Source organism: Bacillus rossius, chromosome 8 (genome assembly GCF_032445375.1).
Source record: "Bacillus rossius redtenbacheri isolate Brsri chromosome 8, Brsri_v3, whole genome shotgun sequence".
Lineage (NCBI taxonomy): Eukaryota > Metazoa > Arthropoda > Insecta > Phasmatodea > Bacillidae > Bacillus > Bacillus rossius.
The window spans coordinates 38,597,367-38,625,278 of record NC_086336.1 but is presented as its reverse complement, the minus strand read 5'-3'; the positions used below and the strand labels follow the sequence as shown (position 1 = coordinate 38,625,278).

At 37.2% G+C, this 27,912-nt stretch overlaps 1 protein-coding gene across 2 annotated transcripts; it reads left to right on the top strand.

Annotated features, from left to right (window-relative positions):
* Positions 1-6,132: 6,132 nt before the first annotated feature.
* On the top strand, positions 6,133-20,223 carry LOC134534761 (uncharacterized). Of its 2 annotated transcripts, none has more exons than XM_063373299.1 (5): positions 6,133-6,350; positions 7,740-7,866; positions 10,875-11,215; positions 13,434-13,534; positions 19,934-20,058. In XM_063373299.1, the coding sequence occupies exons 1-4, from the start codon at positions 6,278-6,280 to the stop codon at positions 13,532-13,534; spliced, it is 642 nt and encodes a 213-aa protein (XP_063229369.1). In that variant the 5' UTR covers positions 6,133-6,277; the 3' UTR covers positions 19,934-20,058. The 2 variants fall into 2 exon arrangements, with proteins under 2 accessions (XP_063229369.1, XP_063229368.1); XM_063373298.1 differs by having other exon boundaries at positions 6,135-6,350; positions 13,434-13,530; positions 19,934-20,223.
* The last annotated feature ends 7,689 nt before the right edge of the window (positions 20,224-27,912 follow it).

Below are 27,912 nucleotides of genomic sequence, written 5' to 3'. Positions count from 1 at the left end.
GATGCAGAAATAGCAAAAATAAGGGAAATGATAATTCAATGCACACGTACTCATGTAAGATGTGTGTTGAATCTACAAATAAGGGCAAGAGAAAGTGCCACCAAATTTTTGGCAATATTCCCACAGTGATTCCATATGCAGTAATTAACAATGATTGGCGAACACACTGTACCTGGACTTATTGATACGGGATCAGCGCGTAGTCTGATTTCTGGGCAGGTTTTTAACAAGTTAAAACAAAGCAAATTAATTCTAAGAACTGAGACCACTAACTTACAATGCTTCACAGCTTCAGAGCAGCCATTAAATATTAAGTTAGCAGTTATGATCAAGGTGAAAATTGATTTATATTCCTTGAATTTCTCATTTTTGGTGTCTGATCAACTTGCCACAGACCTAATCTACGGGTCTGATTTAATTGCCAAGACAGGTCTACTCATTAATCTTCAGGCTAAGACTTTTGTTTTCAAATTCAATATGGGCAATCCTATTCCTTGCGGGGCCCCTGAGGAAATAGTACCGGTCCTGCCGACACAATGTTAGCCATCTTGGATCAGGGAAACACCATTTCACACGAGCACCTTAATACACAGCAACGGGCCGCCATTGATAAATTATGCAGCAGTTTTCCAGACATCTTGACTAGAAAACTAGGTCGCACGAATTTAATCGAGTACCAAATTGAGTTAGCTGTTTAATAACAATAAGATCTCACCCTTATCAATTTTTAGGTCCTAAGATCCAAACAATGCGCAATCATGTTCATGAGATTTTGGACAAAGATGTAATTGAACCCTCGACCTCCTCCTACTGTTCCCCAGCCTTTCTGGTGCCTAAGGGCAAGGATCAACACTGATGTGTAATTGATTACAGAAAATTTCATGAGAAAATAGTCATACAAAACATACCTTTGCCAGACCTTAACACTGCTTTTCATTGGTTCAGTAAGGCCAGATATTTTAGTGTGTTTGATCTAAATTCTGCTTACCACCAAATTCCCCTTACTGCGGATTCAAAATCCATCACGGCCTTCTGTGTCCCTTGGAACTTGTACCAATACACAGTAGTACCTTTTGGACTGGCCACTTGAGCCCAAGTACTAAACCGACTCCTGAATCAGATACTAGGAGATCTAAAATTCAAAACAGTGTACAACTATCTAGACAATGTCTTCTTATATTCAGAAAAGTTTGAAGAACACATCACACATTTAGAGGAAGTCCTGAGTAGATTTTGTAAAGCAGGATTGACAGTCAACACAAAAAAAGGTTAAGTTTGCAGTCCAAGAACTGTCTTTTCTAGGACATTTGGTTTCTAGCAAGGGAGTCACCATTGACCCTTCACGTACACAAGCTATTCGTGATTTTCCGCCTCCTACAAACCCTAAGGGTATTTCACGTTTTATTGGTATGGTAAATTTTTACTCAAAATATATTCCTAATTTCGCTGAGCACGCAGCACCACTAAATATGTTGCGTAAGAAAAACACATCTTTCACTTGGGGTCCGGAACAAGAAAAAGCTTTTAATTTCCTGAAACAGGCGATTTCTTCCCCGCTTGTACTCCGCATGGCAGACTTTACCAAACCTTTCATTTTACAGACTGATGCGTCCAGTGTAGAGGTGGGTCGAAAAGTATCAACCTGATACTTTGGCACTGATACGCGCCTGTATCAGGAACGGAAAACGAGTACACTTCAAAATTATCAAGTACTTTAGTATCAGTTCAGAATTCGCCTGGAACAACACCACGGCCAATGAGCGCAGAACCCGATCGCAGATGACGGTCACTTGGGCGGAGCTTGTGAAAGGGGAGGGAGCAGGAACGACGAATAAGGGAAAAAGAAGGGAAATAATGTAGGGGAGGAAGCGCAGGGGAAGGCGTTGAAGGAGAGGCCCAAAGCGAAATTGTTACGAGTCGTTTGGTTATTGTCCCACATCAAAGTACACTCAGTGCGCAGTGCGTGCACAGTCTCGTTCAATAATAAAACTAATGAAATTTTAATATTAAAAAGTACATTAATACAAGATATAATATTTATATTTGTGCACCTAACAGCTATGAAAATGCAAATAAATTCTCAGTTGACACTAATAACAGATGTAATCAACATATGGACTTTTTTTCCGAAAACAATTAGTAACTAGTGTTTTCATACATTAAAAGATTACGATTTTATCAATAATTAAAAATAAAAAAAACAGATACGTACATTAGTGAGCATACTATGTCAATGTTTACGTTTCAAATGTTTCTTCAGATTAGTCGATGATGATTTATAACTCAGTTTTTGTTTACACAAATTACAATTAGCAAACTCATTATTTTCCGTAAAAAAATTCCACACAAATGAAGTCTTTTTCCTGCACTTATCCATTCCTTATTTCACTATAAAGATACTAACTACAAAGCATGACAGACCGCAACAATGTACATGGTGGTAATTAATACACGGCCAGGACGAACTGCAGTGAATGTTGAACTGATTGATACTGGCTGTATCAGGCGGGCATGAGAGTAACAGAGGTAGAGAATTACCGGGCGTGATAAATAATGTATCAGAGACACCGATACCTTTATACGCTGGTGATGACGGCACGGAGGATGTGTACCCTGTAACGAGAATGCTGATACCTTGTCGCTTCCTGGTACCGTTACTGCTCTGATACAAAAGTATCAGATACTTGTACCTAGGTACATTACTGTATCAGTATCAGGTTGGAACAGATACCGAAAATTGCTGTAACAACCCACCTCTAGTCCAGTGTGGCTATTGGCGCAGTACTGTCACAGGAAGACGAAGGATGCAGACAGCGCATTGCGTTTGCGTCGCGGACACTTACCCACGCCGAGAGGAAAGCCTCCTCGATCTACGAATTAGAATGCCTTGTTGTGGTATTTGTCATTGACAAATTCCGGCAATTTATAGAACACAGGGAATTCCTGTTAGAGACAGATAATCAGGCATTAGCCTGGCTTTTAGCACACACGAAACAATTAGGGAAACTCGGGCGGTGGATTGCAAAATTTTCCTCTTTGAAGTTCAAAATCCAACACATTCGTGGTACACAGAACATAGTAGCGGACACACTGTCCCGCATGTTCGAAAACCCAACTCAGACTCCGCCCGAAGGAACACCACTCTTATGTCAAGCCCTATTGACAGATTTTCCGTTGGCATTTCAGGATTTACAGAGCCAGCAGGTTGCTGATCCCCACATTTCCAGCATTATTAAGCTTTTTAGTTCAGGAAAGGCGCCAAAATACTTTAGGATATCTATGGGGCTGTTGCAAAAACGCACCCCCCAATCAAAAACATACAAAATCTGCGTAATATGATATTCCACTATTATCACACCTCGCCGGTGGGCGCACACCTTTGCATATATTGACGTCGACCCAAGTGTCTCCTCGGCTCCTTCAGGCCGTTATGCCTCGTCAACGTCCTCTATTGTGTCCCCAGTGGAGTGCGACGGCCAGGGATGCACCCGCGTGCGCCCTAGCGGGCTAATGAGCAAATTGTGCAAGAGTTGATTTTGTGTTTTTGTATATATTTATTGTGGATAATTTATTAACTCTGTAAACTTGTTGTAATTAATGTTTCGTGTTCGTTAACTGTGATTATTCTGTGTTTCTGCAAGGATGTAGTATGTAATTGCAGCCTGGCGCGCCGCGAGACGGAGCTCTCTCCCACGCCGGCCGATTTCCCCTCCCCTTCCCGCAACCCGCGGGCGCCGGCCCGCGGGCTAGCTGGAAGAGTCAGTCGTGTTCAGGGCTCGAACGAGGACGGGACAGGAAACACTATGCTGCTGGTGTGTATCGACGCTTTCACAAAATTTGTCTGGCTCATCCCGATGCGAAAAGCCACCGCAGAAAACACTGTATCTGCGCTACGTAATCAGGTCTTCAAGACGTCGGGAGTCCCTTTTATAGTAGTGCCATACAATGCAACCCAGTTCACGGCTAGGATTTTCAAGAATATGTGCTTCTCACATGGCATCCTGCACGTCACAACCTCGCCTTATTATCCACAGCCCTCGCATGCTGAAAGATTCAACAGCAATCTCCGGTCTGCTCTAATAGCCTACCATGCACAGGAGCAGGATAAATGGGATTCAAACTTGGTATGGCTGCAAATGGCCTTTAATTATGCACATCATGAAGGACACAAAAGTACTCCGTTCGAACTCATGTTCACTTACCGACCTAATACACCTCTTTCAAATCTTTGGTCTTTGAATGACCTGTTGCCCGATGATCCGAGAGACATCCGGGAGATTTGGAGAAGAGCTCGTAAAAATCTTAATCTGGCTCACTCAGACACTTGGGTCGACGTCAAAGTCATTGAATTTTTTGATTCTCTGGGGTAACCTTACAATCATTTTAAATTATTATTTATATATTCATAGAGATTACTTCCTCATCCATCAAAGAGAGACAAAAGATTAATAACTGAGTAAATAGTGTTGTAAACAGTAAAATAAATTACAGAGTGGAAAGGAAAGGAAAAAAAAAACACAATTTCATAAGAAATGCTGATTTTCTTATTATGAATGGCCATCTTCCAACTATGTCAACACTAAGGGCGCGGTTACACGGGAGTCTGAACTACTTCAGGTGAACATGTTCAGCTGTTGAGTGCGGTTACACACAGTCTGAACATGTTTCGTTCGAGGCCATTTCTCATTTAACTTAAACAGGTTGGCAAAGTAGTTCAGATCGACATATCTTCTACATTAGCCTCTGATTGGCTGGTTAGAATATAAACAGTCTTTTGCAGAAATTCTAGATGGAAAGTGTTTCTGGCACAAGTTCGAGTAATATTTTACCGAATGCAACAAAAAAAAACCAACAGATAATTACATATATTTTTTAATTTATCCTGACCTTAATTTTCTTAAAACTGAGATAGGTACTCTCGCTCAAAAAATAATAAAAAATAAGTTTACAAATTTTACTGTGCATGTTTGAATTCCCGATTTGTAAAAAAATATTGAGCAATATGTAAACACATTTCATTTCTGCTGATACTGCTGTATAAACAAGTGAGAAAATCCCGCGTTTTCTGGATGCAATTAAAAAATAGAGATCAACAACACAGTCATTCGTTGACAGTAGACAATCAGTTTTAGAGCTAAACACACTTTTCAGCAACTACCGTGTAACCGCACACTTTCGCGTTTGTAAACGTGTTTACTTAAACATGGTCACCTGAAGTAGTTCAGGGTCCCGTGTAACCGCGCCCTAAAAGCGAGATTACCACAGTTCCATAGATAACTTTTCGCCAACCTTAAAATGTTGATTTAGATAACCACTATAGCAGTTTCAAGAATAGACATTTAGCTGTCTGTCAGAATCAAACTTCCGGATAATTTCAATATAGGAGTTATCCTGACAGCCAAAATAATAGGGCCCCTAAGACAGGCAAACGATGACTGGCGCGGCCTCGACAGCTGTACACCACCGAAGTTCAGGTTTCCCGCGCTCAGTATGTGGGGCACAGGAACGACTTATGCTGTGATTAATGGCATAGTTAGACAGTGAATAATCTGTGTTTAATTATGCAAGACCAATTATGATGACACTTCGATTAACAATGACCAATTAAGAATTATACAACACAATTTTGGAACTATATCTGGTGGACGAATCCCTGTATGGAAAGGGTGCCCACATGAACTCTCGATAGCCGCGCGTGTAGCCGTTGACTCATCGACCTCGGGGTCGTTATTCGAGCTGCACTTCCTTACATTGCTGTTGCGTTCGTATCACGCACACGCTCTAGGGGTTGGCCTAGCTGTTGCATAACGACTTGTGCGACAGAGAGTATCGACGGTTTGCGTCAACCTTTTAAAAATGATTAATTAAATTTTTACATTGAGTAGGGCATATTACAGCAGTGAATTCGACTTGATATTTGACAGGCATTTTAAATTAACCACAAGGTGCGATGTCACCCAATTGTAAAAATAATTTCATAACTGTGAAAAAGAACGATATCATCCAACTAATAAAATCTTTGACAAAAATTTCCTTTTTATTCTGTTATTTTAATATTACTCTTCATTTGTAACATGTGGTTATCGTCTGACGTTTGTATTATTTGGTTTTAGGCTGGTTTTTCGGAAAGAGCCTGAACTTACTCTTCTGACCTTGTATACAATAATATTTTGTCACGGGAAATTTTTTCAGTGATGCCTATAAAGTAATAGCTTGGTACAACTGTGAATTTGTGGAGATATTTATTTGTAGCATAAAATTTAAACTAAAAATCAAAATGCCCACGGAAGAAGATTTTAAAACATTAGCAAATACAGTTTGTGCGCCAATTGAAACTCCGTCAGTGGAAGGTAAGTAACTGAATAATATATAAATACAAGGTTTTTGTTGCTTATTTATATTACAAATAAGTGGTTCTTGTACTTGTCAAACTAAAAAAGCTGATTTTTGTCTTATTAAAGTTGTGTTTGCGTTTATATCCTCTGGAAATCAATTTCGCTGTGTTATTTACTTGCTTTACCTTGCTTTGTGTGTTGGACTATTGGTCTGGAAATTCAATTTTCATACTAACCAAAATCATGTAAGGTTTTTCAAGTAATTTATTGAAGACCTTGTTTTATCTTTTTTTTTATGATGTTTTCTCTGATGACCCAAATTTTTCGTAGACAATATTTATTCATAGATGCAAGTAATAGTTGTGCTATGAATTTAAAGGAAATTCCTTTAAAATTGTCTTGTATCCTTTTTTGTTTGATTAAAATATTTACACTTTCTCCCGTAAATAATCTGTAGGCTATCTGTCTCTTGTGAAACTTACCCACTCACAGATTTTTTAAAATATTGTATCAAATAGTCATTTTAGCATGTTCTTCAGTGACTTTACATGCCTTATTTGTGGAAGTTGCAGTTATAATTGCAGAGCACTAATAAAATTTTGGGCACATTATGTTGTGAATATTTATAAGAACCAATCACATCCCAGAAAATTAAACACAAAGAGTAGATTGCACAGTTGTTTCTTAACATACTTGATTACATAAATCAAAATTTAGTAAGGAAACTAGTAGGTATGTTTTTTTTTATTTTCATTAGTTCTTCTCAATGCTGATTGCCTGTTTGTGGCAGTTGTAAATAATTGCACAGGCAGCAGGCCTAAAACTTGACACCAATCACTCCTAGTGTTAGTGTTTTTTTATGATTAGTTCACCCGAAGTAAGAAGCTAATGAGAGAAACTACGGTCTCATTGCATCATCATTCATGTTCTCACAACGTAGTGAAACTCTGGACCTGCCATTAATTTTTAACCTATGTTAGCATGCTTATGCCAGAATATTAGGCTTAAGAAAGGAAATAAGTAGTCCTACCTATAACTAGAAGTAAAACTAACGTATCTCATTTTAATATTATACTTAAAATGTTACATAGAGATATAAGTGTTAATTTATGTACTACATGTGCAGATAAAATTTTTTTTTAAATAGAAATTTGTGGAATTATGTACTTCAGATATTTGGGTATACTGTGTTCAAAATGTAAAAAAATTTTTTACAAGTGCTGCAAGCAAAAAGTATGTAGACTTTGACAGCTGAATATTGTGATGTAATAAACAAGTCATACACACATTCATGTAGCACTTTACTAGCAATCTGTCAAAAAATTCACACTTTATCTTGAACAGAATGTACGTACATTAAGAACCCTCGTAACTCACTTAACAATGAAAAATGTTTAATTTCAGGAAAAATTCATATTCAGAGCTCAACAACATTCAAACCCTTGTCAGGGAGGAAGATTATCGTTATTAAAAGGAACCCAAATCTGATGACAAAAATGGATAGTGAAGCAATTGTTTCAGTCCAAAACAGGTATTATTCTTGTCTGTTGTCAGCTGTAATTGTAAGGTTCATTATGGTAGATTTATGAATTAGTATAGCTAATGTGGTTTGGTTTTAATGTTACATTTTAAGTATTAAGCTGAAAAAGAACATTAAATGCCAAAATAACACACTGTAGTTTTGTATGTTTTGTTTATGTTTCTTTTTAAATGTATTTTTAGGGTATGGTTGACATCTTTTTAATACATGTGGGAGTTCGAGGCATGCCACTCTGAACTTTGGCTCTTGGTTTTGGGGTTGTACTGGAACACCCATGATTTATCACCTGTTATTATGTTGTTCAAGAAGTCCAGTTCACTTTCTAACTGCTCCAACATCTCACAGGAAAAGTCAGCTCGTCACTGTTTTTGTTCATTACTCAACCCTTTTGTCACCAATTTCACATAAACTTTCCACGTGTTCAAATTTTCAGAAGTACTTTTGTGAACAGTTGTTTTGCAGATGTTTAGGTCTTTAGAGATTAATCTTACACTCAAATGATGATCAGAGTCCAGGAGATTTTTTTCTTTGGCCACATTTTCGTCCAAACCACTCGTTGAATGATGTCCAGATTGTTCCATGTCTGCAACTGTCTCCCGTCCATTCTTGAACTCGCTGAACCACCGGAAAACCTGGGTCCTTGACAGGGCGTCGTCCTTGTTAGTCTCTTTAATCAAGGCAAGCGTCTCGAAGGTTTTGCTGAGGGAAAAGCAAAATTTAATTGCGTAGCGCTGCTCCAGTGAATGCTCCATTTTGGACGTTTTCTGCCGTGACAAAAACTCAAAATACGGCTTGTGCGCCACATGTGATTCTCACTGCTTCAGAGCTCGGACGCGACTGCCACCAAGTGCGTTGCTTAGTTTAGACCCCCCACCACAAATCTCCCCGCCGGGGACCGCCCTCCCGGCGACTGGAGCTCCGTGGAGCGGCCAGTCTCATTACTTCACGGATAAACCCTGTATATTGTATTGTTATAGTGCAGCTAGCCAGCCAGCCTGCCTACCCAAGCACAGCTGGCCTGGAACGATTCCATTGCCTCACCCTTTCCCCCTTGTCATGTGTTACGCCGGACCACTGCACCTGGCTTTGTTATACAGCTCATGCGTCATCGGCTCGCTGGTGATGCCAATAGGCTTCTAGAAGGGTCAGCCTCACCCTCGTGATGCAATATAAATGGCAGGTGTGAGGTATTCGGACAGGCTTTCGGGAAGAGTGCATAAAGACCAGGCTGAATAGTCAGAGTTATGCGAGAGACCCCCATCGGAAATGAGTAGAGTCCAGGAAAGGGTTGGTAATGATACCAGCGAGTCCTCGGGGCAATACTAGAGTTGAAGTTGTTGTTAGTAATTATACCAGCGAGTTGTGGTTCATTCGATAACAGCGAGCAGGCGAGTTCTTCGGCAGTGATCAACTGTGTAGGAAGTTCATGGCTGTAGTGGAAAACCCGAAGTGACATAGGCGAGGCGAAGTTAGCGACATAGTGCATGCAATTGAATAGTGGGGACAGTGGCACAAAGGACAAGAGACATCTAGTAAATTAGATGTTATCTTTTTAGCTGCAGAAATTAGTGTAATTTTAGTACAATAAATAAAGTGACATTTTAATAAACTAGCTTAAAGCATTGCTTTGTTAGGGCTGGCAAGCTTTTTTTAATGCCTGTCTAGTACAATGATGAATTCAGGATGCTCTTGGTGCTTCCGCGCTCCTGTAGTGCTTCGAACATGTTTGCAAGTGCAAATACATGTATACTTTAATACATGTACACTCGCGGTCTTTTTCGTGATACATAGTTAAGTTTTATTATGCAATATATCAGCTGTTTTAAAACTCAGTAATGAATTAAACTCTGACAGCTAATATTTTAGACTTTAATTTGCAAAGTGTAAGAAAATATTAAATTTGAAAATTTGTAAATTTGTTAATTTTTTCAGACAATGACTGTAATCACACTTAACTTTTTTGCTATAGAATAGGTAAACTTTAAATTTTATTTAATATTAATTTAAAATATTCACTTAACTACCAGTTTTAATATTTACTATTTATCTTAAATACCTAAGTATTTTAAAAATAAAATAAAGAAAAACTTACCTGTTAGGTATTTGTTATCAATGTTACACTTTATAAATGCTTCAATAAAATAAATATTTCATGCACAAACACAGTTTTGTAATTTAGCATCTCTATCTTGTTTTTTTCCATTTGTAGTTTATTTAAACTCCAAATATTTGTACTGTCTATTTATTTATAATCTAAATGTCCAACAATTTTCTTCCTAAACATTCTTGAAGTATTACACATCAGTATGCCCTATTAATTCTGTAATTTGTAACATATGGTGTTAGTAACAGTCAAGTTAATACAATATTACACATCCATATACCTTTCAATTCTAAAATTTTGAACAGATAGTGTTAGTAGTAAAATACCTTTACACTTAATAAAGCATTACACATCACTGTTTTGTATTTTTTTTTTTTTTTACAATATTTGTGTACAAAAATAATAATAGATAACACATCTAGACAAGACTTTTAATTGCTATATTAAATTTCAAATGTAGAGGTGTAATAGTTTTTTTCGTTGAGTGTACCACAAAAATGCACGGTTTGCATGATAGTGTTAGGGCTGGCTCCCTTCGCTCGCCCAAATTAATAGGATATCTTTTCGAAACCTGTTCCCCCCACACGTAACAGTTTTGGCAAAGTAAACAGAAAGTTCTGAACTGGCTTTTTTTTTACTTAACCAAAGGCATGTAAACTGGAAAAGTAAACCAGACAAAAGAATAAAACAAAATTAGTTAAAATATATGCAACAATAATTATTGTTCATTAGTAATATTAATGAAACCTTTTTTAAAAGTTTATTCATTGTATATATTTTAGCATTAGTTTATTATGTAAATTAGTAAAAAGGATTTTGTTGGTTATGGTATCAGTTTGAACACGCATGAATGTAAAACGGTAGAAGGAAACGCCTGCAAGTGTGACGTGCGCAGTGCGGGCCAGGTGGTCTCGGCGGAGCGGGACCGGGACGGGCCGCAGGGGGACAGCAAGCGGGCCAGGGTGGAGGAGCTGGAGGACGGCCCGGGCCGGCAGCGCAGCGGCAAGGCCAAGCCCTTCCGGCCCGAGTGGCTCAAGATGGACATCTTCAAGGACTGGCTGGCCCCGGACCCGGACAACCCCTGCAAGGCGCGCTGCGTGGCGTGCGGCACGGTGCTGAACGCGGGCAAGAGCGAGCTGGAGAAGCACGCCGTCGGGGCCAAGCACACCAACAACCTGGACGTGCTGAAGCAGTCGCTGGTCATGCAGCAGATGTACAGCAGCACGGGCGCCGCGGGTGAGCTCCGGTTTGAACCCCGGTGCTGCCGAGTAGTGCAGATTACATGTGATCATTGCCTGGTAACACGTACAGCTACGCAATTAGGGAGGAGTAATTTTATCTATTATGGAAACTGCTACATTATTTATTATTTATTTATTATTTATTAATATTGTAACATGCGCACCAACAGCCGAGGGCTTTAGCGGTGGGCACGACACATATATACAAGCACAACATATAAACAATACAAACAAATAAAGTTTAAAATATAACTATTAAAAATTAACATCAAAATATAAAACGAATAAAAAGAAATACAAAACATAGACATTATAATGAAATTACTAATTGCAGGCTTAATTTAAAAAAAAAAATACATTATATAGCTACACTTTTACAGATTAAGATTAGTATCAAATTTATTGAAATTAGAAATGAGTCGAAAAATTATATCATTCTTTTTATGGTACGTACATAGGGTAGATGTTAAACGGCTGTTAAATTGGGGAATTCTAATGCCAGTATTATCAAGAATGAACTTACAATTCAATTTTTAACAGTAACAGTTTTTAATAAATACATCATCCAAATAGATACATGTAAAATGTTGAATCAGCATTACGTACAATAAATCTTACTCATGTAGCTCATTTATTATGATGGTAAACCATATGAAAACTACTTCATGTCATTATAAAACCTAAATTTTATTTGAGCTTTGTTATTAATGAGTGGTTTTCACACATGTGCAATTTTTTTAAATTATAAATAATATAATGTACAGTAATGTTAATATTTTGAAAAATATAGTATTCTGCGTAAACTTTATTGCATTTTTTTATGTGTGCTTTATTTTATGTATAAATTGTAATTTGATTACTAATGGGTGTGTGTAAGTTGGCAGCACTGGAAACTGGGTCCTCCGTAATGCGAGTGTAGTGTCTTAACCACTGCAGTTGGTTCATTGAGGTTATTAAATATTATAGCACTTTGTAAGTCCAAGTTCTAAGGCTCTGAGTAATTATTTCATAGTTAGTGAGTTTAAATATGTTCTGCTTTAAATTGTAAACAAATGCACATGGCATTGTGTACACCAGCTGAATTTGACAGTTTTGTGGGTAAATCATAAGCCTCATTGCAAGACTTAGTTATTAATAGTTTATGTCAGACCTCTACAAAATCGCTAAAAGTTGAACATGGCACAAAACTCCAGAAGCCAGCAATAAAAAAAAACTTTAATGAGCAGTTCTACTTTTAGATTTAATTTCAACACTAAAGTATTAAAATGTACCTATGTAGCAACTTGGTAAAATATCAGTAATTAGAGTTAATTTATTACTATTAAATACTGTCCCAGTTTCTTAGACCTCTTGGACCCATTTATTTCTCTAGAGCAAAATTTTGTAATTACAAAATTGGCTGTTTTCAAAATACTAACTGTATAGTTTTATCTCAGTATCTTGGCAGAAATTAGTCACCAAAAATTTATGGAACCTGGTCTATTGTTTCTAATGTTTCTTGTTTGTAACATTTGTTAATAGACAATTGCACATATATGCTATGGGATGTAAACAAAATCTTAAAAAGGGCACCAGAAAATTATTTTTGTTCTTTCCTTAGCTTGTTTGGAGGGTTTGGGGAGGGGAGCACAAGGTGGTTGATATTTTATCAGATAAACAGCTTCAGTGGGAAGAGTAACTTGTGGAATTATTAAAAGTGTGATTACTCTGTGAACAGACATTTAGATTATTGCAATTCAAGAGATACTGTAGTTATTAGTTGATAAATAAAACTGTAAATTATTAATTCGGCTATCATTCCAGACCTGTTGTATTTACTCTCATAACAAAGGTGGTGCAAGCATTAATTTGTAATAAGGCTCCAAATTGTGGCCTTAAGTTTCTGTTCTTTGGTGTGGTATGAGCAGCATCTTGAGAAAGCTTATTTCAGTAATGTTTTAATTCAAACTTGTAATCTGGTACTATTTATAAAATTCAAGGTTATGCCACTTTTTTTTTTGTGTTGATCTTGGTGATGTTGTTTGATGCCACCTTTAATATGCTGTGGCCACCGATAGTACTATAGATGGTGTTAACAACTTCTTACCACCACTGTTTGGTATTTTTCACTAGGAAACAATGCTCTAAAATTATGTGATGATTCTTTGTTTATAACATTCTTACTTATGTTATATTTACATGTTAGGTACATGACTTCTCTACACATGTTGCAGATGAAGAGGATGCTGATTATGATGATGATGATGACGATGAAGACTATGATGAATATTTGAGTGAAAACACGGGTGGGGGCGAGTCCACGAATGTGGGGTGAGTAAGTGTTCATAAAATGCTTTTTTATGCTAGAAAACAATTTTAGTGTAAGTTCCCTGATCAGAAATAATTATTGATTAGAGTCTTATGTGTTTAGTGATATGGGATACTCTGCCTGATAACATATTACGTAGGTATTGAAGATATTAGGGGCAAATTGGCCAAGTACAAGTTTCAAGACACAACAGTTTAAATATTCACTTCCAATGTATAGTCAGTACTTTTTTTTTTATTGTAAACCAAATTTCTGAGCAGTCAAGGTAAAATCATTTCCTGTAATCAATTATATCAGTTAATATACAGTCTTCAATGTCAATGTGTTTTTAACAAAATAAAAATGTACTTTTTTTAAGTTTGCCTTCAGCTAGCATTTAGCATTGGTCTAACATTGTTTCAGTTTATGAACACATGTAGAAAAATTATGTTCAGTATATTGACTAAATGATTTTACAGGAAATTATAATGACTTTCTGCTTCAATAAAAGATTTTGCAAATAGTTTGTTACTATTTAGACTTCCTTTACCAAAAATCTAAACAATGATGCCACTTAAAAAGATGGCATGGTTTCATATAAAGAAAATAACTTCACCATGACAATGTCGCTTAGAAGCAAATTACTAAACGTCTAATGTTTGTAATGTTTCTTTACTGAGAAAAAAGGATACCGTATTTACTCGCATATAGGTCGCGGCAATTTTACCAGATTTGATGGGGAAAAAATGAAGTGCGACCTATATGTGAAGAAAAATTTTTGAGGAATTTTTTTTGGAATATTTTGCTTTAAAATGCGAAAAAGAAGTTTATATAGGTATAGGCAAATTTATTTACAATGTACACATACAGCGAAACCCCTTATTTACGTTACCGTTATTTACTTTTTCCCGTTATTTGCACTATATTCTTCAGGTCCCGTTTAGTTCCCATTTAGTCCAATACAATACTTTCACGCAAATTACGACTCAAAAATCGAATCCATCCCGCTATTTACGTCACGTAACAACCATAAACAACCATAAAATACCGTGGGTACTTACTTTAAGAGTAAATAAGATTAGCTAGTAGGCCTAAAAACATTGTGAAAAACGTAACGTTTATAGTCGGCAATGAACATTTTAAATCGCAAAATATACATATTTTATAACATGAAAAGTTGCTTTTATTTCTAAACATGTAATAATTTAAGTCCGAGTAATTATAGCAGGATACAATCTAAAATGCACGAGGGAAAAACGTAAACTCACGAATGTATGAACATGGCTGATTGTTAATTTCTGATACTGTATTTATGTCACAACTTAGCCGAAATACTGGTACGAGACAAACTTCACAAGATAAAATGAGCGAAGTCTTGGTAACTGTTTTATACTTATTTTATAATTTCGGAAGTATTGTACAGTTGATGCATATTTTTTAAACTAACAATTTATTTCTGGGGATCATAATTAATTAATTATTGGTATCAAGACATCAAGATGGACGTAAACATGAACGTGTCACGGCAGCGAGAAAACTGGTGCGTATACCAATAAACTGGAGAAAACTGGTACACGGGATGTGGAGCTTATATTTTTTTCTGCTAAGCTCGCATCTATTGGCTGGCTGCTGATGCAAGGTCACGAGTCTGGGCGGAGCGTTGAGTGAGTTATACTGCACATGCGCAGCTCAGTGAACAAAGACAGCCAGCAGGCACGCCGTAACAGCAGCTGATCGAGTACAATGACCTTTCTCCGCGCACGGCGCGGTAATGAATTACCGGTGCGACCTATATGGGGGGAATCTTAAATACCAAATTCAAGACCTCAAATTATGGGTGCGACCTATCTGCGATGGCGACTTATATGCGAGTAAATACGGTAGTTATGTCCTGTGATTGCTTACAGCTCACATTACAAAGAAGCTATTGTTCTCGCGGGACAAAAAGCAAACGCGCACCAAAGCTTCGCCCAAGCTTAAGCTGCTGCCTGTGGACAAAAGATTCTGGTTTTATTTGTACAAAAGAACAATTTTTCCAGTTATGGCCCGAATCGCAGACGTTACATTGTTTTTTCACTCCATTAAAAACATTAATTTGTGAGCCACCGATCGACCACGACCACTTATGGCAACTTCTGAGGGTTAACTGAATACCTTCCTTTCCATGTGGTCCATTCGCAGCTCATCTTTCACACACCATACAGTTACAAAGCTTCTTAAAATACAGAAAACCATCCACAAACCCTTGCGATTTTATAGAAGCATGATTGTAAGTTTATTTAAGAGTGTTTAGCTTGTGTAATAATGTTTTACATTGGTAGTTCTTTTTTTATATATATAAATTTTCTTTAATTGGTTTTCTTGGACATTACTTTTGCAGTTCCATTTGCACCTGTACATGATTTCACTCGTCAACTGTCACTATTTTCCTTTAGACCGTTCTTTACTCGTCTTAAAACTTCCTTCTGTTACACTTGGCATTACCCTGACTACTTTCTCCTCTTTTATCTTTCTCTCTCTTCTTACACATCTTATTACTTTGTACTAGCCATGGCTGTTCTGAGTTCACGTTTTGTGCTATCTTAATTTACATTTAAACAATAAGCTGGCACCTTTTCAGTGGGGTAAAGATTTTCAGAAAACAGTTACAACTATGACATCAGTCAGGACATCAGTATTTTAACATAGTGAAATAATATAGTATATACTATGTTGTATGACAAAAATTAACATTAGTGAGGCTATGTAGGCAGATATTTTAATGTCATGATTAATTGTATGATATTTTTATCATATTTTTTTTTAACTCTTGATTCTATCTGGAGACCGCCTCAAAAGTTTTTTGTTTGTACGCCTTGTGATGAGCAGTGAAAATTAGTAGCTTACGACGATGAGGTGGAAAAATAATAGCTACACGATCAGCCATCATAGTAAGATTTTCTTAGAAAATGAAGTGATCATTGTTTGTACATGATGGCAACGATTCTGGATAACCAGAAAAAGTGTATATTACTTTCCAAAAATATGGTTTAGGGATAGTCGGAGAAATATCAGGGCGATACAAAAAATTTTAATATTCCAAGATCACGGTACTTAAATTAAATTCATGTATTTGAGACGTAAGTAAATATTATTTTGTAAACTGTGACCGTTGGGAAATTATATCATGTGTATCACATAAATCAAAATCAAAATCACATCTGTGTTATATATATATATAACACAGATATATAGAAAATTCTGTGTGTGTGTGTGTGCGCACACGCGTGTGTGTGTATATGTATATATATTCTACTAATATTATAAACGCGAAAGTTTGTAAAAATGGATGGATGGATGTTTGTTACTCTTTCACGTAAAAACTACTAAATGGATTTTAACGAAACTTTACAATAATATAGCTTATACATCAGAATAACACATAGGCTACATATTAATATGAAATTCCATCCTTAAGGGAGTGAAAAAGTGAAAATTTATTTTATAACAGAAAAAATCATAGGTCATAGACATACAAATAATGAGTGAGTGTCATTTCTCTATGTCAGCTACATGATCATACACATAGTAAGGTCTTGCAAATTCATATTTTTCTCCTTGGTGAGACCAGCCCGCTTAGTGGAGCTCGCAGCGGCTAGCAAAATAAAGGTGCTAATAACAGTTTGGTTCTTAACTTTGTCAATAGATAGAGTTGACTTGAATTTTAAACGCACCTTCGTTCAATGCATTTGTCATGTCTTTAATTTTCGTTTGTTTGTGCCGTATGCGTTCCTATACGATTCATCCGATTGCGATTAAATTTTGGTGAGGAGTTATGCGGATGCCCGTGAAGGTTTCTGAGACAATACATATAACTATTTGGCAATAGTTGGAGCATGAATCTTTAAAAAAAAATGTGTTTATTTCATATTATATAGCAGCACTTCATCTGTTTTTGTTGTCTAATTGCGCACACATGAGACAATTTATTTAAATATAAAAGAGAGACAGAGAGTGATATATATACAGAGTGAGATTGAGAGAGACAGAGAGATAAGTTGAGATAGAGTGAGGTATAGAGAATGAAATGGGTTAGATAAAGAGATATAGAGATGTATAGTGCTATATAGAGATTTATATATAGAAGAGATAGAGATAGTGGGAGGTATAAAAGTATATATGTAGATATAGAGAGATAAATAGAGATGGAGAGATACATATATATAGATGTAAATAGAGATAAATATATATTTAGAGATATGGATGGATGATTTGTATATGTGTAACTACTTTAAACATATTACAAAACAAAAATGAATGAGGCATTGCAATGTATGCTGAGCATTAGCTAGATAATGGAATCATTTCAATATTAGTAATCTGTTATTTTTCAGCTTTTTTCTATAGTGCTTAATAAAGTCTAGATTACATACAGACCACCAATTTTTCGATATATACAGGTAAATAACTATACACTGGCAGAACAACGTCTGTCGGGATCTGAAAGTGATATAAATTATTTTGCACACTTGACATTCAAATTAAGAATACAATAACTAACTACATCTGATTTCGAAAAAGGTCCCCTCACCCTGTTTTCAGCCCGGGCTGCAGCTAGTATATGTGTGTGAGTGTGCGTGCATGTGTGTGTGTATATAGATATAATATATATATAAGAAAATTACTAATGATTCATATTAAACCTTATTTAAAAACAAAACTAATTATATTCTGCTGTTCTGCAGCGATATGTTATTTTGATTCACGCACAAGTTATGTGTTCAGGCAATAGACATTTTACTTCAATAACAGATACACCCAGCTTGTTGCACAGGTGAAAGTGAAAAGTATGCAACATGCTACTAGAGATATTCTACATTTTGAATAAGTAACAGCAGAAATTATAGTAGTTTGGAAACAATTTTTTTACTCTAATATTAGCACTGCTTAAAATTTCTGTAATAAATGCTGGTGTATGTTTCTTAGTTGCAGCACTAATGATGAAAGGTCTTCATCAAGAACACTCTTGACCAAACAGGTTTTGTAAGCAGGTCTCACAGAAACTGCCTAAGTGATAAATATAAATATGTCACTTCAAGTTTTATATTATCCGTACAAAATCAAAGTTTGTAATTTTTATTGCGTCCCATAAAATACATGCAGCTATGCTTCACTGCTTTTCATCTCCTTCAGTCAAATTTTAATTAATTCTGTTTTTTTTTTTTTTAATAAGTATCTTGATATAAGAGACATTATGATACGTTGCTCATTTATGTTAGTAGACTTTAAAATGTTACATATCCACCCCTCCTTCATTTTAACAACTTTTCATCCCCCTAAATTTGAGTTACTTAATACCTAATCAAATCAAATTTTAGGAAATAGTCAATAGTTTATGTAGGTTTTTAATGCAACAGTCGTGTCTCATCAGAACTAATAGTAATAGATAATGGAAGTTTTGAGGGGGGAAAATTATGTCCATTTTTGTGCTTTCAAAGAGATTAACTTTAGAAAATTCATTTTTAGTGGAAGGTTACTCTGGTGTCTGCAACCAAGGATTTCCCATGTTGCATCTTCAGCAGGAATACTTTTGTTGTAGTTCTCAGTTGTGCTCAGTTGTGTCTTGAGGCAAATGAAAGTATTACTTCTTTTGATTAACTTGCAAAGATTTTACTTAGGCTTCCCTTACCTGACTGTGCCAGCCAGCCTTAATCTCTTCAAATACTGTACTGTAATTTTGTGTTGTTAATTTTTTTGTAAAATTAAACATAGAAATATCTGCATTTCAGCAAATAACCTTTTATCATATTGATAAATTTGTATATATTACTTCAGTGTCCAGTAATTATGTTTTCCTAGTTGTTGCCTCTAGGTGTATTGTATATTTCCAATGTTTTAACCAGTAGCGATCCAGTGCGAGAAGCAATGGAGGCAATCTGTTTCCCCCTTCCCATTACTTAACGCACCATGGATTTAAAAAAAAGAGTAATAAATAATCTACACCTGGCCATACCTGACCTTTGATGATAATTAAATTTTTGTCTATACGAAAAGTAATATTTTACGTATTTCAGTGTTACAAGTTATTTTACTCTTGTTGATATGATGTTAGAAATGTGTTAAAATAACTTTATTCAGGGACTATTTTTTCAAAAATTTGATCTCCCTATTTAACTGGGAGGTATTTCAAACCACCCAAAACACTCAAGTCATTCCTACTTTCCCCCTCCTCTCCCTGTGTTGTCCTCCGAAATGTATTTCTGTACCTGCCACTGGTTTTAACAGAATGAATATACCTTTTTTGCTAACCAATTTAATGAGGAATGTTGTAATTTTCATGACCAATTCTGGTGACAATGATAAGATATTTTTAATGTTCCCTTAATTCTTACAGCTGAACTTGGAATTGGTTAGTGCTTCATGTGAATGCTTTTGATTTTGGTCCAGCAATGGAGCACAGTCGCAGCTTTTTGCTGGTTACGCAGTACAGAAGAAATTGGATGCATTTTCAAGGATAGCAGACTCTATTGACAATCTGACGTCGATTGTATCATCCGGTTTTGACCGATTGGCGGAGAGCAATTTCACCCTTGCAAAAACATTGTCAGAGATGATGAAAAAGTAGCTTCACCATGGAGTTTTGTGTGGTTGTACAGACATTTATGTGCACATGCATCATGTTTACATTGTTTTTTTTTTAAATCTTTTTTGTTGCTAATAAAATATTAAAATTTTAATTTTTTTTAATTCATAAGTGTTTGTGTGTTGTGTGATGAATTATATTTATATACGCATGTGTAATAATTAGGTCCAATAAAATATCAGATTTTTTTATATAAATGTATTAGTTAATTTATAGGTTTTAATTCACTAATTTATACTACTGTAATATTAAACTTTTTTTTTAAGCATTGCTCCATTTTTTTTTTTAATGAGTTAACGTGCAATGATTTTATTTTGGTTAATGCATTAATAAGAATAGGTATAATGCATTAATAATAATTGGTGTAATAAGAATTTACATTATTAATACATTTATGAAAAATATTCCTTGCGCACTTCCTTTCCCCAATTTGATATATTCGTAAAAAAATGACCAAAATTCCTTTTATTTTTCCCTTTCAAAATCAGTTCTTGTAAGTTTTTTTGGAAATAGAAAAATTATGAGGATTCAAGCAAAGAAATAGCATTAAGTTGGGATAGTAACAAACAGAAGGACATAAGAAAGCTGCTATGAAATCCATTTTCTTAATGTTGTATTGACTTGTAAAACATATTATGCTTAATAGCAACAAACTATTGCAACCATTGATATGGATCCACGGAAAGGGAGGGGCAGGGAGGCCCAGGTCCCCCTGGAATTAAGAGGCCCTCACTGACAACGTGTGGTTGTGATGACCCACGTGCAAAACCTGGATGCAGATTCTGCAGGCCTCCCCTGTGAACCCTACATATTTGCACCCCTAGTTGTGGCTAACAGCAGCAATACAGTGTTCATGCTCTCAAAGATTGATAGAAATTTGTAAAATTGTTAATATGTAGTTGTGAAGGAAGTGCTCAAATTCTATTTTTGCTTCTTTTTTCTATAGTTGCACCTTCTTTTGTATTGTTTGGCATTGTTTTATGTCACTCGATTATGCACGTGAGCTTAAGGTGATGAGAGCTTCAATATTACAGTGGGCTCCAAACTATTAATAATCAATTTCCCTAAGATATTCAGCTTCCAACCCTATCAGAACTGAACTGAGTTGGCTTTATTACAGCTTTATTCTTGTTCCCTTCCATTCCCCCACCGAGCAGCCTCTGTGGGAGGATTCAAAGCTACTGTACTGGCCATGAACAATGCATTAAAAGAAAAGTACAGTAATGACTTTAAAATTTAATCATAGGACATGTACAGCACTGGCCATAAAAATGTGATATTGAAAGTGTACATTACTGGCCATGAAAATGTATAATATGTGTACAGCACTGGCCATAAATATGCATCATATAATGTGTACAGCACTGATCATAATTCACAAAATTTCACAATCGTTAATTTTATTTTTTAAGGTATAAAACTAAACTGCTTGTGTAAAGCTGATGTGCCCTTATGTTGTGCCTCATGTAACCTACACTTCCAAATAAAGACACTCGAGATATATAGTGTAGGTGACATGAAGCACAACATATGGGCATATCAGCTCTATACCTACAGTTTTGTGTTATACCTTAAAAAAAAATTTGAACAATTGCTGTGAAATATTGTGTATTTCCTTGTAGTTCTGTGTCATTTTCACAGAGCTGTATGCTATGTACCTCGGGTATCTTCATTGAACGTGTAGGTGAAGTCAGGCAACACATATGGGCGTAAATTTAGTTTTATACCTTAAAAAAATAAAATTACCAATTACTGTGAAATATTGTTTTTCTTTATAGTGCATTTTAAAGAGCTGTATGCTATGTACCTCAGGAATCTTTATTTGGATGTGTAGGTGACATGAGGCACAACATAAGGGCATATTAGCTTTATACCAGCAGTTTAGTTTTATTCCTTAATAAAATTAAAAATGATAGTGAAATATTATGAATTATGATCAGTGCTGTACACATCCTATTATGCATTTAATGGCCAGTACTGTACACTTCCTATATTGCATTTTGGTCCTAAAAATTATAACCAGAGCTTTCTATACTTAATTTTTATGGTCAGTGCTGTACACATCCTATATTGCATTTTTATGGTCAATGGTGGGGGAAAAGAAGATGAACAAGAACAAAGCTGGAATAAAGCCAACTACAGTCCAGTGTTTTAACTGTGGAGGAGTTGGGCATTTAAAGGTGCGAATTAAGTGGGGAATAAGGCAAAAATATTTATGTAATTTTTGTGGTAAAGAAGGTCACATTGGAGAATTTTGTTTTTAGAAGGGAAATAGAGCACCATTTGGATAGATTCATCACCCAGTGAAGTTAAATCCTGTTTTGCTTGTGGTAGTGAGAGGCGTGTGCAGCGGCACTGTAGGAAAAATTTGGAGCACAGGAACGTTTGCAGGTATTGTGGTGTATTAGGGCACACTGTGAGGAGGTGTCGAGAAAGGAGATGTATGCAAAAATTGACATTTGGAGATAAACAGCGGTTGGTTGTTTTACGAGATTAAAATAGTTCATGTGTGAAAACTAATTGGTATAGGTAATAAAGTGTGAGCCTTGATAGACACAGGAGCACCTGCAATTTTGTTAATCAAGTTTTTAAGTAGTCGTGTGAATGAATAAACAACTAAAGAAGAAATTAAGAACTAATGATTCTATTAAAGTACAGTTGTATGTCTACTTCTGAAAAATGGGGGGGTTTACTTGGGAGTAGGGAGTTTTGGGTTATTTCCGACCTAATTTGTCAGATTATCTTGGGGATGAATTTCCTCAGTGACACCACAGTAATAAACTGTAAAGACAGGAGTTTACATTTTTTGTATGAGCCTAAGGTAAGAGTGGGGCTGGAAATGCCTATGGGTAAACGAAAGGTAGTTTGTGGAGGTATTGAAGGTGCGAAAGAAAGGTGAGTGAGGACGAAGTAGAAAAAATACAAGATTGACGTCGTACCGCCGGAGGTCATCTGAGCCCGGCCTCAGCCCGCCAGTATTGGCTCCTGCTGGTGGAACGCACCCCTAGCAACCCAACCCAGGTCAAGCGCGGAGCTGTGACGCAAGTACTCCCAATGTTACAATTTTGCCACAGAACTCCACCCAGCGCGAACAACCGTCAATTAATCGTTGAACGCACTCGTAAAACAATCCCATTTAATCAACATGTAATTCGAAAAGTGCGTCGTAACACACGAGTACAAAGCCCCTCAGGGCACAGTAATTAACGAACGCCCTTAAGTTTCATCACGGCCCAAGGGCTTAAAATAAGTGTAAGGTAAAGTGCTGAATCAACATCCAGAACAAAACATAAACAGAACCAGTGGTTTTTAGCATTTAATTATGAATCTTTTTTTTGACTCATTTTTCAAATAATAAAGTTTCAATGTTAGCAATTAAAACTTTAGTCAATGATTAGAAATGAAATTATTACCTGAATAATTAATCACATAAGGGTCATGTACATTTAGTGAGTAAGTTATCAAATATTAAACCGAATAACGGTAATCTCTTTCTTGACTCGTGGCTTGGCGCGCGGCGGAACTGTTCCTCCCCCCCCCCCCCCATCCCCCCCACCGGACGCCAGCCCCCTCCGGCAGTTCTGTTCAGCTCGCGGCCCGGAGCGAAAGTGTTCATTCCGTGGGGAGCCTTCAACTTGCAATTCTCTGATTATTCACACTGGTAATTATAGTCATGTCTCAAACCTTCTTTAACTTCAACTCCCCACGCGACCCCGGGTTGGTTTTTACGGTGCAGGGATTAACCCGTCCATCGTAAATTTCTGCCTTAAGGCCACGGGCCACAGGGCAGCGTTAAGGACAGCCATTATCCAGACCTGGCCGGCTCCAGGAGACAGAGCTTTAGTTAACGCAGCCGAGCAAACGTCTGCCGGCCTCAACCACATCCCCTCGGGATTAATTTAATGTGAATAATTCGCAAATGCGAATTAGGCTTACCGCCTGTTATCTTTCATATACAGACGTGGCCAACTCCAAGTGCCACTAAACTTCCCCTACGACGAACTGCCTTAGGGAGAGATATAAGTAACCCGATCAAGAGTATAGTGTCGTGTAATTCTCGTGTATTCATTACTGTCCAAAGAACTAATCAAGTCTAGTGCCGTGTACAATTCATGTTCGTCAATAAATTTGTGTAACCTACATTCAGGAGTGAAAATGAGTGTTTCTGTTGCGTAGTTAGGCACCAGCCAACTATGCTGAATAGGGAGTGCCATCATGTTTCATTAGCAGCTAGATAACACTATTAAATCCAAGCCACCGAGTCTAAGGAAGCACGCTGGGGCCGATCGATCCACACAAATGGTTAGACGCACGAGCTAGCCTGGCGCCCTCCTGGAAAATCAAACCATAATCCGCTACCAGCCCCTTAGACTCGCCGCGGGAATCGAGCACGAGACCCCGGCTGATGGCAAGATATAATAAAGGTGTTCCAGGATGTCATCACCAAAAGGTTATGGAAATGTGAGTTTTTGCCCTACCACATCGAATTGTTGGACGATAAGCCTGTGAAGTGTTCTCCGTATCAGTGCACCCCCCCACAAAAATTGCATTTTCTAGGAAATTATCCACGATTTGTGGAAAAACAGATTATAACACCTTCTGGTTCACCATATGCCTCCCCTTTCCTTATGAAGAAAAAGAAACCTGGGTAGTACTGTTTGGTTTTGGATTACCACCAGCTTAATGAAAAAATTCGGCTAGAATCTTTTCCCTTGTCCAAAATTGAAGTGCTGTTTCAGTACCTAAGCAAAGCAAATTTTTTTGGTTCTTGACGCCACTTTTCACCAATGCGTTCTCGATGAGAAATGTTGGGCCTGTACCAGGTTCGTAAAACTATGGGGGCATATGATTGGCGTAGGGTGCCTTTCGGGGTAAATTATGGCACCCAGATTTTAATTTGCATTGTGAAGGGTTTTCAGAATAAATTTGTATTATGTTTCCTGGATGATATATTTGTGTATTCAGATACCCTGGAAGATCATTTGGAACATTTACGTCAAGTTTTGAAGAGATTACAAGAACCTGGGTTGACTATAAATCCTGACAAAGTATGTTGGGCCCAGAAAAATATTAAGGTCCTAGGCTTCATCATCAGGGAGGAGAAAATGCTAATGAATACGGAATGGATAAGTCTGATTGTGAATTACCTTAACCCTAAGAATGTTAAGAGCCTCGTGTGCTTAATGGGGATGCAAGGATACTTCAGCAAGTTCAATCAGCATATGCTAAAATGTGTGCTACCTTAAATGTTTTAAGAGAAAGGGAGTAAAATTTAAATGGGGAGAGGAGCAGGAGTCCGCCTTCATTGAATTGAATTCAGCCATTTCCAAGCCTCTGGTTTTAGTCTTGCCTGACTTCACCAAAAAAAAAAATTGTGTGTAGGTGGATGATTGGAGTGTAAATTTGGGGGGAGTTTTGCTACAAGAACGCCCAAAGGGATTACCACCTCGGCATTATTGTTACTTTGTTTGCGTGGCTAAATGGTGGTGTCGGCTCACACGCAGAGGAACCCACGGAATGACATGTTTGTTGAGAGTGGAGAAAGAAACTACACTGGACGGTATTGTCCTTGTGCTCTAATGGCACTGGCACATTTCACAGTCTGTTTGTTGCTTTACATTGGGAGGGCTGTTAGATTGTCTCTAGTCACTAACCTTTTGATGTTTTCTTTGGTCATCTGCTTCTCCATGCGCTGTCAGGTCAGATGGGCAGTCACTTAGCTTACTCGCATAATGGTGCTGGCGCAACTGGGAGTGGGGGAGGCAAGCAAGTGGTTCGTCCAGTTGTCAGCCTGCTTCCGACCGAGTGTGGAACCGCTTCGGTCCGCGGTGATGGTGAGCACGTTGTGGCAATGGCACAGACATCGCGTGTCAGACCTTTGATGGTGGCGTCTAAGATTATGTCCAGCTGCGGTCGTTTCCGACAGGCCAGTTTGAGAGACACATTGGGAGCTCTTGTTTCGGGCGTCAGGACGCACATGGAAATAGCATCGAATTTTCTCCGGATTTTGCCTTCGTCTTGGAGGCTGTTTTCTTTTGTGTTTCTCACATGTCCACGTCCTTGGAATGGCATGATAGGCGTTTGTGCTTGATGTGTCATGTCCACCAGTTTGGCCTCGACTGGTATGATAGCACAAGCCCCAAGTGCGCCACCCATCCTACATAATCTATGGGGATGAAAGTTAGTTCGCAACCCGGCCCTAGATGGCAGACAAAGGGGAATGCAAATTAAGGAAACTTTGTCTACCTGCCCAGCCTAATTCAGGACAATTATGTAAATACCCAGTGTTGTGACAAGAAACCTGTTAATTATACACGTGAATGTAAAGAGTATTGTAATTCGAATATGTATGCACAGGTAGGGTACAGATGTGCCCTTCCTAATGAATATGTACATACATTGTATATCTATCCTGGCTGAGCTTAGCCAGGCGGAAAGCTCTGCTCATTAACTCTGGGTAAATAAAATGTTTACAGTACTTGAGTAGTGTAATATAGGCAGCGATCTCTCTAGAGTTCTGCTCCTCCTACCTACCTCTCCCTGCTCTTGGGCAGCGACCCTTGCTTGGGGACCGCTAGGGATTAGTGATGGGCAGAACGGATCTTTTGACCGAATCGGTTCTTTTGGACCAGTGCCGTGAAATGATTCGTTCAGAACGATTCGTTCATCTCGGTCAATTCGTTCTTTTCTGTGTATAGGATCTGGCTCTTTTATCAGGTGTCGTAACTCGTTCATCCTTTAGAGTATTACGTACGTGGTTTTGTATTTGAATTTGAACATTGCTTTCCGTAACCAGTGAATCACAGTTGCGTATATGAAACAAGATTATTTATATTTTATTACTTTTTAAGTTACAAATATTAATATATAGGCTATTTACACTCTAGTGACAGTAAAGTGTTTACATGTAGACCAACACATTTAGAGAAAAAAGACAAAAATTTAATACTACTACTGCGATTCAGTATGAAGAGAAACAAATGAAGTACATTAATTAACCCAAAAATGGTAAATGTGAACATTTGTAGTTACTTTCCCTGTTATTTTTTAATTCATACTGGTTTTTTTTTTTAGTTTTTTATTTCCAAATTTGTGTATGTGAATGTGAAAAAGCAATTTTAAACCACTACTTAACAGTTGACATTTTCAGGTATAGATACTTTTCATGTTACCCTATTTTATTTGATCAGTTATCGTTTGCTCTTGTGAACATGCACACGCTGTGATTACTAATTCTTCAGACTCCTGACGTCATGAATCATTTCACGAACGAATCGGACCGGGCGCGTGGCCGGTTCTCTCATCTCGTTCTCTCGTTCTCTCGTTCTCTCCGCGTTTTCGTTCCTCCGAATCTTTCAAGGTACCGGCTCTCAAAGAGCCGGCTCTCAAAGAGCCGGTTCTTTACATCGCGAACGAATCGCAAGATTTCGTTCTCTCAAAGATTCGTTCTTTTTGAACGAATCGTTAACGAACGACCCATCACTACTAGGGATGCAACATCGCTCTTAAAAACATCGATATCACGAACATCGATGTTCAAAACAAAAAGCATCGATGTCAAAAAACATCGTTCTGACAACCGATACATCGATGTTTTAGCCGATGTTTTTAAATATCAGGAAAAACATGCCAAAATGATTTAAACTATAGTATGTATAGCCAAAGACCATACCTACTACAGATTCCTGACCACAATATCCACAACCTATTTACAGCTGTGTCTCGTGCAGAACAAAAACATGTATTAAAAGCAAATTCTGCTACCAAAAACTTAAAAATCCGC